The sequence below is a fragment of the Hevea brasiliensis genome, chromosome 1 (genome assembly GCF_030052815.1).
Source record: "Hevea brasiliensis isolate MT/VB/25A 57/8 chromosome 1, ASM3005281v1, whole genome shotgun sequence".
NCBI lineage: Eukaryota > Viridiplantae > Streptophyta > Magnoliopsida > Malpighiales > Euphorbiaceae > Hevea > Hevea brasiliensis.
The window spans coordinates 125832239-125847259 of NC_079493.1; the positions used below are offsets into that span (position 1 = coordinate 125832239).

The window sequence follows — 15021 nt, forward strand, 5'->3', positions numbered from 1 at the left end:
TAAAAAAACGATAATTCGTCTCAAAATAAATAAAAATAAAAAAAAAAGAAGACGAATCTAAAAGATTCCTTTTTTTCCTTCACAATTTTTTTTTCCAAGCCTCATAGAAGTAGTCCCTATTGATTGGAGGCTCTTACTTCAAAACTTGGATTTCATACAAGGGCTAGCAGCTCATTCTAATATGAGAAAGGAGCTTGTAATGACCAAGCACTATTAGTTAAAATTTGAATTGTTTTTCTTTTTGGGAATTTAATATTTTTAGGTTATGCAGAATAATAATAAAATATAGTTGAGAAAAGTAAACAATTCCATACCCATGACCCCTCGTCCATTCCGGATATTACAGGTCTCTTGAGACAATAAGTACGTGAAAGTCAATAATCAATAAATTTTCTTTTTCTAAAATTATAAAAAAAATAAAAATAAAAAAACACACGCACACAAAGGGAAAGTCTAATGAATTAATCAGTATTAAGTATTTCACATTATTTTTTATGAGTGTGTACAAATTTCATGTGCAATTCACATGACACACTTTAACAGCAGCAAGAGTGTCTGAATGAAGAGTACAGCTGATTAGTAATAGACCTTACTCTGTTGCTTTTCTTTTCCTCCCAAGAATTGAAGCTCTTTGCAATCTGGGGCCCCCCATCCGCCATCTCTTGAAGGCGACCATGGAGGATTGAGCTGCCTCATACACTACACTATGCACAGCCGATATATGAATGTTACTAAATATCTTGTGAGGCACAAAAAGAAGATATATGGCTAAACAAGCGGATGAATCTTACAATTGGTTTCTTCCTTTGTTAAAAGTGCCAAGAATTTGGTGGCTGCTCCGAATGCTATAGTGTGTGCCTTGTATAGGACCTCCTTATAGCGGATTCTAAATGAATAAGAGAGCAACAATCCAATGGTTTTATCACACCTGTGCATGATAATCAAACAAAAATTAACAGTTTAATCAGAATCAGTTTGTTGGCCAAAGGAAAATACATGGTATAATTTATAAATTAAATCTCAACAGGTCAGAAACACCTCCAACACTGCTTGAAAGGTAGTGCTCGTTTTAGTTTTACCACCAAAAGGACAGCAATTTACTATTGCATTAGATAAAATCACAGCAAATATGCCATACAAAATTTGCTTATAGCATTGTTGGAAGGAACCAAAAAGTACAGGTCTACCACAACACCCATCTAACTCAACCAATTTTTAAGCATAATTTACTTATAAGCTCCAGAGCTTTTACTGTTTAAAAAAAATTTTTAAAAAACAAGAAAGAAACACCCTGTGTTGAATGCTGGTTGTTAAGTTTTTTATCACTTCTAAGCACAATATTAGTTGCACAGTTGGTGAAGGAACAAGAGGGGGAAATGCTCTGATACATGAACTTCTCACAATCAAAATAGAAATCATATTAGCTTCTAACTATAGTAAAGACCCAGACAAGTGCCTGTTCATTTGTACCTGGACCTCTTAGAATACAAACTTGATAGGATGTACTTTACAACTTCAATATGCTTAGGTCTCAATACAATCCAGAATTTAGGTACAACTTAGAAGGCTACAACTATGAGTTAGAAACATGTTTCAGGCAGAAAAAGACAAACCCAAATAATCAACATGTTTGAGGCCAATACAGTGGACAAGTATCATAACAATTCAGTTTGTGAATGGTTCTCATTCGTGGTAAACTGATGTTCTCATTTTACCAAATGAAAGATGTCTTAAGTTTATAACCAATTCATGAATGCTTCTGGTTGGCAATTAAGCAATGTCCTTCTGTTAATAGATAGAAGATACTGTAAAATCAGTATCTATGCTTTAGAGCCTATGATCATCTACAAAGCAACTTCTTGCATTACCAACTTAAAAATAATAATAATAAGAACCACAACAACAACACAATAATAATAATAATAATAATAAAGGTATCTTTTATTGCATAGTCTATGCCGCAAAGGTTTTGCGATCGCCAGACAATTCTCACCGAAGTGGAAAAATGAGTAGTCGTCACTTTAATTTTGAGGGAAATTAAAAAAAACCATTATTCTTTTAAAAATTCTTAATGCCACTTCTAAAATAGAGATTCCAGGTTCGAGGTCCGTATACGTGTGCGAAAAGTATTAGGCACTCCACATCGTCCCTCAACGAGGGCGAGTAGATTTAACGATGTGCTCTTTGTAACTTACTATCAATAATTTTGGAGTTAAACTTACTATGTTGGTTCCACGGCTTATTAAAAGGGACGCTTGATTTTTCACTATTCTGGATTTCCCATGAACACGGGTAAATGGGATGGCTCTAAAGTGAATTGAGATCTTATTTGTTTAATTCATTATGTATTTATTAAATTTCTCCCTCCCCGAATTAAGACTTTAATTTCGAAGAAGTATTATTTGATACCTAGAGATTCATGATGAGTGAGAAGGACTCTCGACTCACTTGTCATTCTACTCATCATTGGTATCAGAATAATTGAGAGTGTGGTGTGTGTAGCGAATATACATGAACCAATACGAGTATAGATTTTTATTCCTTTTAATTAGGACTCTAACTCAAAAGGGATGCGTTAATTACGACCCAGAGAGTTTCCTTCACTAATGAGGACTCTCAGTTTATGAAGGTATCATCATCAGCATAATTACCTATAAAACCTTTACCCATATCGTTTTATCTTAAACTATCTAGTGTTTTGTAACTACGGTATTTTGTTCGATTAAGCCGAATTGAAGGAAGAACATGAGGATTCCCAAGAAGGACTCTCCATTGGATCCCCATATAAAATTCGAGGTTCTTGGAAAGACTCTCTCACGAATGGAACATTGAAATGTGTTTGATAAATTTGTTTAAAGAATGAACTTCATAATAACGTAAAATTGAGGGAGTTCCAGGAAATGACTCTCTACCGAACTCCTGTAATTTAAAAGAATGAATTTAATAAGAACGCGAAACTGAGGGAGTTCAAGGAAATGACTCTTTTCCGAACTCCTATATTCATAAAGAGACCGACTCGTTACTTTTAAGAAGATGATCACTCACAGCCTCTTCATTTTCCGAACTACGAAATGACTGTTACAAATGATAAAAGATACTATCTCCTAATTTCTTGTTATGCGTGAACTCAGATGTATAAGAACTGTATGTAGATTATTTCCAATCTCCCAGATTTATTAAGCACCTCATATGCGATCTCATCCTATCATTCCGACCTTGTCATTTCCGATCTCTTGCAGTCATATCCGAACTCTTTATATTGAACCGAACTCATTATGTCGTACGCTTACTCTCATTATTCCCGATCTCTTCCATCAAATCCGCACTCGTCTTGTCAAGTCCTTACATTTGCCTTACTCTTCCTCTCCGAAATCTTCACTATTCTTCCGAACTTCAAACAAAATTTACACCACCCGAACCCTTATTCTTACGCTACTAAAAGTAAAAAGAGATACACTTCTAAAATGACGTATGTGTTACTGTAACAAACTAAAAGTAATATTTACGAAACTAGCCAATCTAACCCCAATCTACTCTAAAAGTTTGATGTGATTAAATACTCTAAAAGTTTGGATTCTAACTTATGTAACAAATATAGCCTAATAGTATTCAATCAAAGAAAGAATTATTAAGGCATTTACCTGTAAAATGTTGTAAGGATGATGGGAGAGCCAATGAGGATGCCTCGCGCCAAAATGAGGTCGCCAAGGCTGGGCCGAAGGAGAGCACCTTTTGAGATAACGAAAGTGACGAGGGCGGGATCTTGATGACGAGCCAAGACTGAACTACTGAGCTGTTGAACAAATTTACTGAAAAAAAAGATTGGAGTATTGGAACTTCTGGAGACAAGACTCTTTAGAAAACACGTTTCTAAAGCTTCTTTTTGCATCCGTGACTCGATATTTTTGGAGTAAGACAAAAAAACAGAGATTGAAGCTTGAAGACAGAAGATCAAAATGCGAATGAAACTTTGAAGACTAAGAACTTCAGATCAAAAGGCCAATTCTTAAGCCCAAGGACCAAGATTCCAAAAACTAAAGACCAGAATTCCGAAAACCAAAAACCAAGACCCCGACTCCAAAACCAAAGACCAGACACCAAAAACCCAGAGCCCCTTCTACAGTATAGCATTCAGGTATTTATAGGGAACGAAGGTCTTAAAATGGAGGGCCAATATTCAAGTAGAAAAAGATGAAGGGTTTGGATTTAGAAGGACAAAATCCAAAGGCCGAAAATTAAAGAGGATCAAAATTGAGGGCTGAGATTTAGCTCAGAATTCTTCTGTCCTTTCCTATCTATTCCAACGGTTGGGGATTTTGCCTTACATAATGGATCCAAAGGTTGGGAATGAAAGATGCTAAATTTGTTATTTACTTTAATCCAATGTCTCAAAATCTGTTATTACAAGTGAGATCAATGGGGTGGATTGACACGTAATAGAATGCTTTAACCACCTCAGATCCCATGGTTCAGGTTCGTCTTTACAAATGGGATAAATGGTGGAGATTGAATCGTACCTCAAATGCTTTAACAAACTTAAATCCGACAGTGGGGGAATTAATCTTGCAAATCAAGGGTCATGACTAAAAGTAACTTCTGAACTCCTAATTTCTCAAACTTTTCGATCTTTATTAGCCATTTTTTTATTAACCGGATCTATGTATCTTGTTCCTCTACTCGATCTCTCATTAGGGTTGATAACTTTGAGACCTTCTTGTCTGACCTCTTATATTGACCCTTTCTATGTCTGCTATCTTCTCGCTTCCCGATCTCTTTTCTATCTGTCCCTTATATCTAGTCCATGTCGGTGACACTAGAGTAACAGGAAAGCATTAAATTCTCCACTTACCGATGAGCTGCTTCGAGTTATGTGAGCATTAAATACCTAAGCTTATATATACTAGGGGGGTAGTAGGCTGCCATTATCACATTCCCACCTTTATTTCTCCGGTCAATTTTCGATGTATTCTTCCACCATACCCTAAATCTCCGACACCGATTTTCAACATGACGACTACTTTGATCTTTTTCCGATAACCACTTTTGCCTATCATCTGAAAATGGATGACACCAACGGTCAAAGGATTACGAGAATGTCAACTGATGATGGCAAAAGAACCGGACTAAACGACCGACCAGGGTACAAAATGACTATCGTATCGATCTCTGATCGGCCTACCAGTCTGAACCAAAGACCGATCTCGGGCGAGGGGACTGCTAATTTTAATCTTGATATCGGTGATCGCCTCTTGAAGTTCATTTGGCTCCTAACCATCTCAGGGGTCCCGATTGAAGCTCAATTCTGGTCGATGACATCGATGATGACAATGAGCTTTCGGTAGTCTTTACCATAATTGACGAGAGCTACCTTTTCGATCTCCGCATCCTGAGATTGGGAAGTGTCCGAATTATGAAGCAGAATGGGTAGAATGTAGGATAAAATGTAAGTACATCTATAAATAATGATCAGGCTAGGGAAGACCGCCCAATAATGTAATATGATCTTTTGGAAATGAAATAAACTTTTATTTAAGATTGACTCTATTTTATTTTATTTATACATTTTGTTTTTTTACTTATTCATTATATCTTTTATTGTCCGCGCTGTTCTGATTATCCTTCCGATATCTCTTCTATTTAATACCTCTTCAACCACTCTCTTTAGTCTGGACTCGTTTCCTATTCTATCGATCTCTTAATAAAATCATTTCAACTGTCCTCACGTATCCGATGTCCCCTTCTGAAATCTTCTCTTGGTGTCCATCGAGAATTGGGATACAATTAAGTTTTCCACTATTGAAGCGCCATCTAGGATTTTGCAACATTTAATGCTCGAACAAGTATAAATAGGGGAGGGGCTCAGTCATTTCTCACTTTTGCATTCTCCGTTCATTTCAAACCCCTCGTCTCTCAATTTCTCAGCTTCTCCGATGCCGATTTACAATCAGGTAATAGTTTTGATCCTTTTCCGATCATTTTTACCTCCGTTACATGAAAATGAGTGACACCGACGATCAGAGAGTTGCAAGCCCACCTTCTGTTCATGTTTCTTAGTCCTCCGATGAAGGCAGTGAGGCCAGACCGAGTGGGCAATCTGAAACTATTGCTATCATCATTCCGACTACTAGTGAGCCCGCCGAGTCGAGCCAACAGCATGCTTTGGTCGTGAGGAGGGAGCCTCCGCTTGTGGACGTGCTCCCTTCAATCCTTGGGATGTCCGATCTCAAGCTAATAAGCCAAGAGTTCAATCTTCCAACTGACTCCTTCGAACTCATTCATTGTAACAAGGATTTTCGAGCCGATCACTACTTCGGTAAGGTCGATCTGATTGTAGTATATGAAGAACAGTTGAACGCGGGGCTGCAGTTCCCTTTGGAGCTATTTTATAAGGACGTCCTGAAATATAATCGGGTTTGCGTCTCCCAGGTACACCCGAACTCCTGACAAACTTTGGTGGCCTTTAGAGGATTATGCCGAACCAAAGGACTCAAGCCCATAGCGAAGGTATTCACTGAACTACACAAACTTACTTGGTGAAAAGATCACAAATTTTGGTTCCTCCAAGCAAAACCGCGTTGTGGGCTGTTTACCGACCTCCCTTCTTCACTAAAGAATTGGAAAGATCGATTTTTCATTCTCCGAAGTAAAGATCCTCGTGGCTTCGAGGGGATCCCACAAAGTTAGAATTATTTGGCGGAGAGGCCTGAGAGAAGGATAGCTCTCAATGATATCGAGAGCGCCATAGTGAAGGAGCTTAAGAGCCAGGCGGCTTATCACAAATATTCATGCCTGGATGTAATCATGGCCAAACTAAAGTGGTGGATGATGAGCATGATCGCCTATGAGAATATCCAGCTGCAACTCTCCAATCTCAATCCTGGGACAGATAAAACCTGAATCTTTAGTCTTTTGATCCTAGCAAACTCACTAACTTATTTTCTGCGCAGGTATGGCGAGAGGTGAGGCGGCGAAAGAAAGTTGAGAAAGGAAGAGAGAGCTCGTCAGGAAAGTGTGAGAAAAGAAAGAGGCTACTACTGCTGCTAAGGCCCAGAGACAGGTTCTGGTGGAAGTGCCGAGGTCCCCAGTCCGAACTTAGGAGCAGTCGACCTCGGAAGTGCAAATCCTCATTCCGGAGCCTCCCACTCAACCCACTAAACCTCCTCCCCAACCTCCAATCTCTTCGATTGTAGAGGGCGGATCTTCAAGACAGACAATCCCAGTCGGGCGACCACTCTTCCGAGGTGCTTAAGTCTTGCTTCAATCATTGGAGAAGAACTGCTCTGTATGTGAGAACATCAATTTAGCCAAAGTCTTGGGCGCTTCAATCTGCCTCCCTGAAGATCGGACTCGAATAGGCCCAGAGAGCATAGAGGATCTCCTCACTCAAACAATAAGCTTGGGTTTGAAGGCAGTTGCAAATCAATAGATGCTCAGAGAAAAAGCCCATCTCTTAAGGAGGGAGATCTCAAAGGCTATCCAGGATACAGTGGTTGCGAAGACCCAACTCTCTGCTACTAATGAGCGGATCATCGAGCTGGAGTAGCAAGTGAGGTCCTACAAAGAAAGGATAACTTGGCTAGAGAAGGAACTCGAAGATTTCCGGGCCTATCATGCTTCCAATCTAGCTAAGTTCTCCGAAGAGATCAAAGTAAAGGAGGATGAAGCTCTAGTAAAGGAAGCTGGCGCTTACGTGAACGCCCACAGTGATCTCCTAGCCGAGCTGGTCAAGAGCTACCCCAAAGAGGACTTCACCTAGCTGGAAAAGCTCGCCCCGGGTGTCCAGGGTGAGAGTAAGGGCGAACAAGAGGGAGAAGAGGGAGTGACTATTGAAGTTGTAACTGAAGATCGGGCTGGGGAAGACCCGCCTGCCGAATGAATGTAGTCAAAGTTTTGAGATAAATAATATAACTCTTTACTTTAGCAATTTTGTGCCTTTTAAGATCGGATAATTATTTAGAGATCAGATAAAATATTAATTTTTATTAAAAGTGTTTGAACAATTAAGGCCAGATAACTAATCACAAAACTAACCACAATTTAGAATTTTGAGATATTTGGACACAATGAGATCGGAAAACAACAGAATGCAGGATTGGTTAATCCGAAGATCAAATATCAATCAGAACAGGAAGATTAAAGATGAAGAGGTTGGAAAACAACTTAACCTTAAAGTGCATGAGATCGAATAATCTTGAAACTTAATATTTATTTGGGAAACAACTTGGACCATTGCCAGTTCAGAAAGGGGACCTGTGATCGGGTTGCAATCAAGGTAACTAACTGAGATCGGATAACGTTAAGATGGAAAATCCATTCAAGAAAATAATATTTTTAATGAAATTAAAACTGCATTACAACTTTTAAAAGGAAAATTTGTATATTAATTCGAGCAAAATATGGCGTCTACAGTCTAATAAAAGACGCTCAAACAACTTATTAAGGATTTGATAAGTTTTTTTTTTTTTCTTGTACTTTCCTACTTTGGGTGCTTAAGAGAGACAAGAAAGGAAGGTTAATGATATTTCTGGTTTACTTCGAGAGAAACCAAGTCTCTATTAAGCAAAATAATTTTGCAGGAAAATATGAATTGCTTCCTCCATTCACTAAATCACAAAATATATACATGTACTCTTAACAACTTCCCACATAACTAGGAATTAACTAACAATTAGATAATATGCCCTAAAATGACCCAACCACAAATTGACTCCATTGGACACCACTAACTAACTCACAAATCAGAAAAAAAAAAAATGCAAAAAGCCCACTAACCCACTAAGTAACAGTTTCCACTTCTTAGTCACATTAACATATTCATGCATGAATAGATAGGTACAGGAAGAGACTTACAGAGGTGCCAGCTTGCATCCAAATTCATAGAAGTATGGACAGCGAGATCTTAGATCCACACATGCCGCATCAGCCTGCATTTCCAGCCTTGTTCTGGCAGTAGAAAAGCACATTATAACACAAAAAGAACTAACAAAAAAATAGATCTTGACTGACTGCATACTAATCATTCTTCATGCCTCTATGGTTAAGAAGTACTGCTAGAAGTTTTTAATCCTTAGTTAAGTTACCACAAAATATTACAGTAAAATATAATTGGCCAAAAAGAAAGCAAGTTAAACAACATCTGCCTTGGATTAGACCCCTTTACTCCAAGGCGTCCAAACCATTGTACATTGGTTATGCACAAAACAAGAGCATGTCAAAAAAGGCATCTCCCTCTTACTCAGATACAAAATATATAATATCATTCAGAGTAAAGCATGACCATTACTTTTGATTAAAACATGCAGGAACTCTCATTGATACAGCGTGTCTCAAGTGTAACTCACGAGCAAGCCAAAACGGTAGCTCTGCCTTTGAACCTTGTTCCACCTAAGAACCACAATTTAGAAACAACACGTCAGCACAAAGACATTCACTGTCAACTCTCACTACAAGTGATAGAAAATTAAAAGATTTTTTTTTAATTATTATATATATATATATATACACACACACACACACATTAAATTTTAAATCAAAAATCCAACAACAAGCAAATCTCCCCACAACTTACATAGCCTCTTTCAGTGCTTTCATCAATTTTTACTCCATTTACTGCGTTGTGGAATACAACTGGAACAAACTGTAAACAAGAGGGAACATAAAAAAGTTCAAAATAATAATAATGATAAGGAAGAACGATGGTAAATAATTGTAAGTGGAATAGTTGAAAGAAGATCAAACTATACTGTTGACCTCTTCCTCCGCAAGGATATCATCAATGTCATAGTAATTTGCCATTCTTGATGCTCTCTTTTTCGTTCTTGCAATTTCTCTCGAATTTAGAAAGAAATGTTGTGAATAGAGACAATTTTGGGTCTTCCAAACTTGCAAGTATGAAATTGCTGTCCAGAGGAGAAACATTCTAATTAACATCCAAACTTGCAAGTATGAAATTGCTGTCCAGAGGAGAAACATTCTAATTAACAAACATCAATATGAAGAATATGATAATTTGCAAACACAAAATATATTATCACATATCTCACGCATATGCAGTTTCATTTATAGCACAAGCCTAATATCCGCCAAGCTCTATGTAGCTTTCGCTCTTTGAAATTATAGACTCCACTCCGTGAGCCAAATATAAAGTGGAAAAGCGGGGAAAAAGGCAGCAAGCAAATTTTCTGCGGGAATGGAAAAAAAAAATGGCACAAATCCGAAATTACTTATTAAAAATTACCAAGTTCTAGCCTAACATTGAAAATGTTAATAAATAACGTAATTTTTTTCTAAACATATTAACTAAATACCCAAAATCTTAAAAAAAAAAAAAAAAAAAACAGTATGCAAATCGAACTCCTTCAATTGGGCTTATAATTAGCAAATTACAGCAACTGAGAAAATCAACGGGCAAAAGAATTCAAGCATAGAAAATTCCCAATGGAAGTTCAAACAAAATTCAGACTTGCTACTGGAAAAACAGAATTGAAGAAAATGGAATCAAGAATTGTTACTAACAAAGTGTAGACCCAGGAACTCTGATGACGAGTCGTTTTTTTCTAGCTGGACGTTAGGGTTTGGGATTGCATATACACCCACGATCTCAGCTCCGGCCACCAATTAGATGCAATTCTCAGCCTTGTATTTACAGATTAACAGTGCAATTGAGAGCAAAATTTAAAAAAAAAAAAAAAAGTGAAAAACTTTGGATGAAGATTTGAACTTGTCAGTTTACTTGAAGCTGGAAACCCTAGAATAGTGAGACTGAAGCCTGAAGATAAACAGCTACTGTGAACAAAAATTTAAAAGCGAGGGAAACTCAAAATCGTCGAATTTGAGGAAAGTTTCTGTGTATGCGCGTGTAACATAATTTGGTGTTTGTCAATCATGGACCCAGGGCCACGGGTCGAGAAGAGTCCGGACCGGAAACTCCTGTTGCACTATTTTGAACGTTCCACAGCCCCCCACCTCGGCGTATTGAAACGACCACGTTTCAGTCCTTGCCTTAAAATATTCAGAATGGAAAATGCAGTCTTGTTCAAGGAGCGCGGCCGAATTCATTTTACTTTTATGAGCATCTGTGTTAATAAATTCGATCACAGAAATTGACCTGTTATATCTAAAAGGTAGGATTTATATTTGTATTACAGGGACTAATATTATTGGTTGTACTGATAAAATTTATTTATTAAATATAAAAATTTTATATTTATATTTTAAATATATAATTTATTAAATTTATATAAAAATTATATATATATATATTAAAAAATAATTTATATATAAACCGTACATTGCAACTTGACTAGAGTTCTAGAACCAATAACATCAACTATAACTAAAAATCTTCCCTTGTTGAAATAATCTCTTTTATTTATGTAAAAAAATTAAAGAGACCTTTGAAGAAGTGCACTCCAAGAAAAAATAATAAATAATAATAATGAATGCGAAGGACTTAACATAATAATGGGTCAAGCGTTTCTGGAAGGTCAACTAAAGTTAAAATGAACCAACTAGATGAAAGCAACGACGTCGTATCAAACGTCAGCACAAAGGTAGAAACACAAGTTGGACACGTCACTTGCCACCTCAACATTGTCCAATCCAACGGCTATTATTATAATAATATCATAAATTGTCAATACAAACATCACACAAAGGATCTTGAATTTCTTGGCTAAAGCCCAAAAAAATTAAAAAATTAACAAGTAATGAAGGAGACATTGCCAACTTGTGTTGTACCAGATTCAATCAACTTTGAATTTTTTTTGTAGGGGGGGCCTCTTGGGGACATTCTTGTGTGTTGTTTCTATCTTCTAGATGGAGCTTTGCGGGCAATAGAGATATAGAAAAGATAATGATAATCTAATATTGATTAAGGAACATTAATTTCAACGTTTTTTATTGAAAAATGGAGCCATCATGAGTGCTCTAGAGGGTGACTTTTTTTCATATTTTTAATATATTATCATAATTATTAATGAATTTTAACTTTGTGCACTAAAATTATTTTTTTTAGATAATTTGATAATTCATTAAAAAAATAATAAAATAAATATAGTATAATATTTTTATAAAAAAATAAAAATATAAATAATTAAAATATTATGTTGAACAATTCACGTTATATTTTAAATTGTCAAATAATACATTCAAATATTAAAAAAAAATCGTTAAAGGGAGAAGAAACAAAACCTAATAATAATGAGAAATAAGACTCAATATTAGAGAGAGAAATTCATATCTATTTATAAAAAATACAAAATTGATGGGAGAACTTAGATCTATTCCAAATAAATACAGATCTAAGAGTTTATTAGAGAAAAAAAAAACTAACAAAAAAATAATAAAAAGAAAAAAAAAATTGATTTAGAGGTAGCCATATGCAAGAAACTAATTGGTGGTCACCAAAAAAAGAGAGAAAACAGAAAAAAGAGGAGAGAGGAGGAGAAGAAAAAGGAAAATGGTTAACTCTTTACTAAAGTCATATTTAAGTTTATGAGATTTTAAAATAGTGTTTGGTATAAATGAATTTTACAAAATTTTTATGGAATTCATTTGTAAATCTAAAATTTTAGTATTTAATTTTAATGAAAATTTATTTTTAATTCTTAATAATCAATTCCATGAAATTTATTATAACTAAACAAAATTTTAATGAAATTGATATAATTTACAAATGAATTTCAAATTTAAAATCATATATATTTTAAGTGATATATATCATTTTATTTTATTTTATTTATTCCAAATACAAAATTTATTTCGTTTGAAATAAAGTTCATATTTAATATAAAATATACCAAATAAATAAATTCATTTATAAATGAATTATCTCGCAAAATTCATTTACAAATCAAATAAATTTTACCATAAAATTAAACCAAACAGAATCTAAGTATAAATCTCAATAAGAATCAATTATATAAAAAAAATAACAATATGTTTAAATTAACATTTTTTATACAAAAAAAAACTAAGTAATTCAAATTTATAACAAATTAAATTAAATGAAGCCGAATTATGAAGAAAATTGAATCAATTTGAATTAAAATAGTTCATTCGAATTGATTTATCGATTTAGATTTCATCTTAGACTTTTTTTTAGCTTATTTTAAACTCATTCAAATATAGTTTCAGTTATATTTTCTATTTTAACTCTAATTTTAAACCTAATTAACAATTAATTAAAAAATAATTTATCAAATTTAATTTAAATTTATAAATTTTTTAAAAATAAAGAAAATCAAATCGAAAATATTGAAATTTTTAAAATTAAAAATCAAATTAAGATTCCGAGTTAAATTGTCACGACACAACCTATGAGCCGGACCGGCACAGGACCTAGGCCAGCCTAAAGCTCCCGAGGCCCGTAGTAAGACTAACAATTTCTCAACTCAACTTTAAGACTCATTTGGGCCCAATTTCAAGAATCAACCGGACAGAATCTGACCATAAAATGGACCATTTAACGTAGAGTTTTTGACTCGCTTGACCTGTAAATATAATATATAATAAATTGGTGAGCTCAGCCCACCCTCCACATAATCAAAACGTCACAACTCAAATGGGAGCTTAGCTTCCTCGTCCAATCCCATCATTCATACAATTAATAATTTTACAGGTCCAACATAACTTTTATAATACATGCCCAAAATAAAAATAAGTGCTTCTAACACATGCGGAGTCTAAAATTTAACTCAATTATACAAAAATATATTAAATACTATTACTGGACCTGCGAATAAGAATAACATGTTAGCCACAATAAATAATCCTCCTATAGCCTGAAAAAATAGATGAACAGGAGTGAACGTTCAACTCATAGAGTAAAATATTAATTTTAATCATAATCTCTATAACTATCTAAATCTAATGCACCCTGCGGAGTGAAATGCAATATCGTCATAATTTTCATATCATAACAGCAAAAAAATAATTTGGAGCACTCACACACCCAACACTGTCAAGCAATACATATATGGGAGCTGATCCCCTATACAGCCTTCTTAATCCAACATCTACCAGCAAGTGTCTCTCAAGCCAGATTTTCACTTAATAAACCAAATGCGGGGTCCCAGAGAGTGTCTCTCAAGCCGTGTCTACCCGTCCTGTCCTTATCCAATACTATACTACACGCACGCCACGCACACACACTGCTCCAAATTACCACAAACAACATGCATGTCACTTCAACAATTATGAATACAATATAAAACGTGCCTAGTGTTTAACTACATATATACATATTTATAAGTGATGCATTGGCATGATTAAACATATAATAATTTCGAAATTACAATTAAAATTAATATTTTACTCATAAACTTAAACCGAGGTCACTGCGGCGGCTGGGCGGAGGAGGAAGGCTGTCCTGGCTCACCTGACAATTTCATTGCAATTATTTAATATATTTGACTCAATACAAGTTTAGAAAATACCAAAGACATTCTAAGTTATACTGAAAATCCGGCAGAGTCTCCCCTATACCTATGACCTACCCAACCTGTAAAATAGTTGAAATAACACTTCTAAACTCAACCCATATCTCATTATCATTATATGGCCCCTCCTGGGTCCTCCAAACCAAGCAATAATCATAACATCAGACAACTCAATTATAAGACTTCAAAACTAATATTTTTCAAAAAATTATCCAAACTAACTTTAAAAATTCTATAAACCTGTCTCGCTGTCCTTAACAATATTATAAGGCTATTGCAATAGGAATCATAATTTTCTTACCATTCACGAATATTTTATAAATTTTATTCTAACCCATTACAAGGCAAAATTTAAGTAATGTAGAGTTCAAGTTTAATTATGACAAATCTGACAACTGGAACGAGTCCAAAACGTCTGAAAATGGTGGGGTAGCCTATAATCTTGACCCGGTTCTGAAATGGTTCCAATAGTTTATCTGCTCGGCCTGAAATTGCAGATCCGGGCGACAATCGAATTTCAAGGAAATGAAAGTAAATATGCGAAGTCCACAATATCAGAATTAAAATAATATATATACAT

General features: G+C 35.1%; 1 protein-coding gene across 4 annotated transcripts; it reads right to left on the minus strand.

The window, feature by feature from the left end:
- Nucleotides 1-289: 289 nt before the first annotated feature.
- On the minus strand, nucleotides 290-11042 carry LOC110666871 (DNA replication complex GINS protein PSF3). 4 transcript variants are annotated; one of them, XM_058151965.1, is made up of 8 exons: nucleotides 10733-11042; nucleotides 10516-10635; nucleotides 9751-9899; nucleotides 9569-9637; nucleotides 9284-9384; nucleotides 8851-8943; nucleotides 792-928; nucleotides 290-699 (listed from the first exon to the last, which is right to left on the minus strand). In XM_058151965.1, exons 3-8 carry the CDS (start codon nucleotides 9793-9795, stop codon nucleotides 590-592), a joined length of 555 nt encoding a protein of 184 aa, XP_058007948.1. In that variant the 5' UTR covers nucleotides 9796-9899; nucleotides 10516-10635; nucleotides 10733-11042; the 3' UTR covers nucleotides 290-589. The 4 variants fall into 4 exon arrangements, with proteins under 4 accessions (XP_058007948.1, XP_058007943.1, XP_058007939.1 ...); XM_058151960.1 differs by having other exon boundaries at nucleotides 10516-11042; XM_058151956.1 differs by lacking the exons at nucleotides 10516-10635; nucleotides 10733-11042 and adding an exon at nucleotides 10044-10176.
- Nucleotides 11043-15021: the final 3979 nt, after the last annotated feature.

Excerpts from the sequence above, each read along its gene's own strand:
- LOC110666871 (XM_058151956.1), bottom strand. Across the intron at positions 9,385-9,568 it reads AAAGCACTGAAAGAGGCTAT|GTGGAACAAGGTTCAAAGGC; the intron begins GTAAGTTGTGGG and ends TGTGGTTCTTAG. Across the intron at positions 700-791 it reads AACAAAGGAAGAAACCAATT|TGTATGAGGCAGCTCAATCC; the intron begins GTAAGATTCATC and ends TGCATAGTGTAG.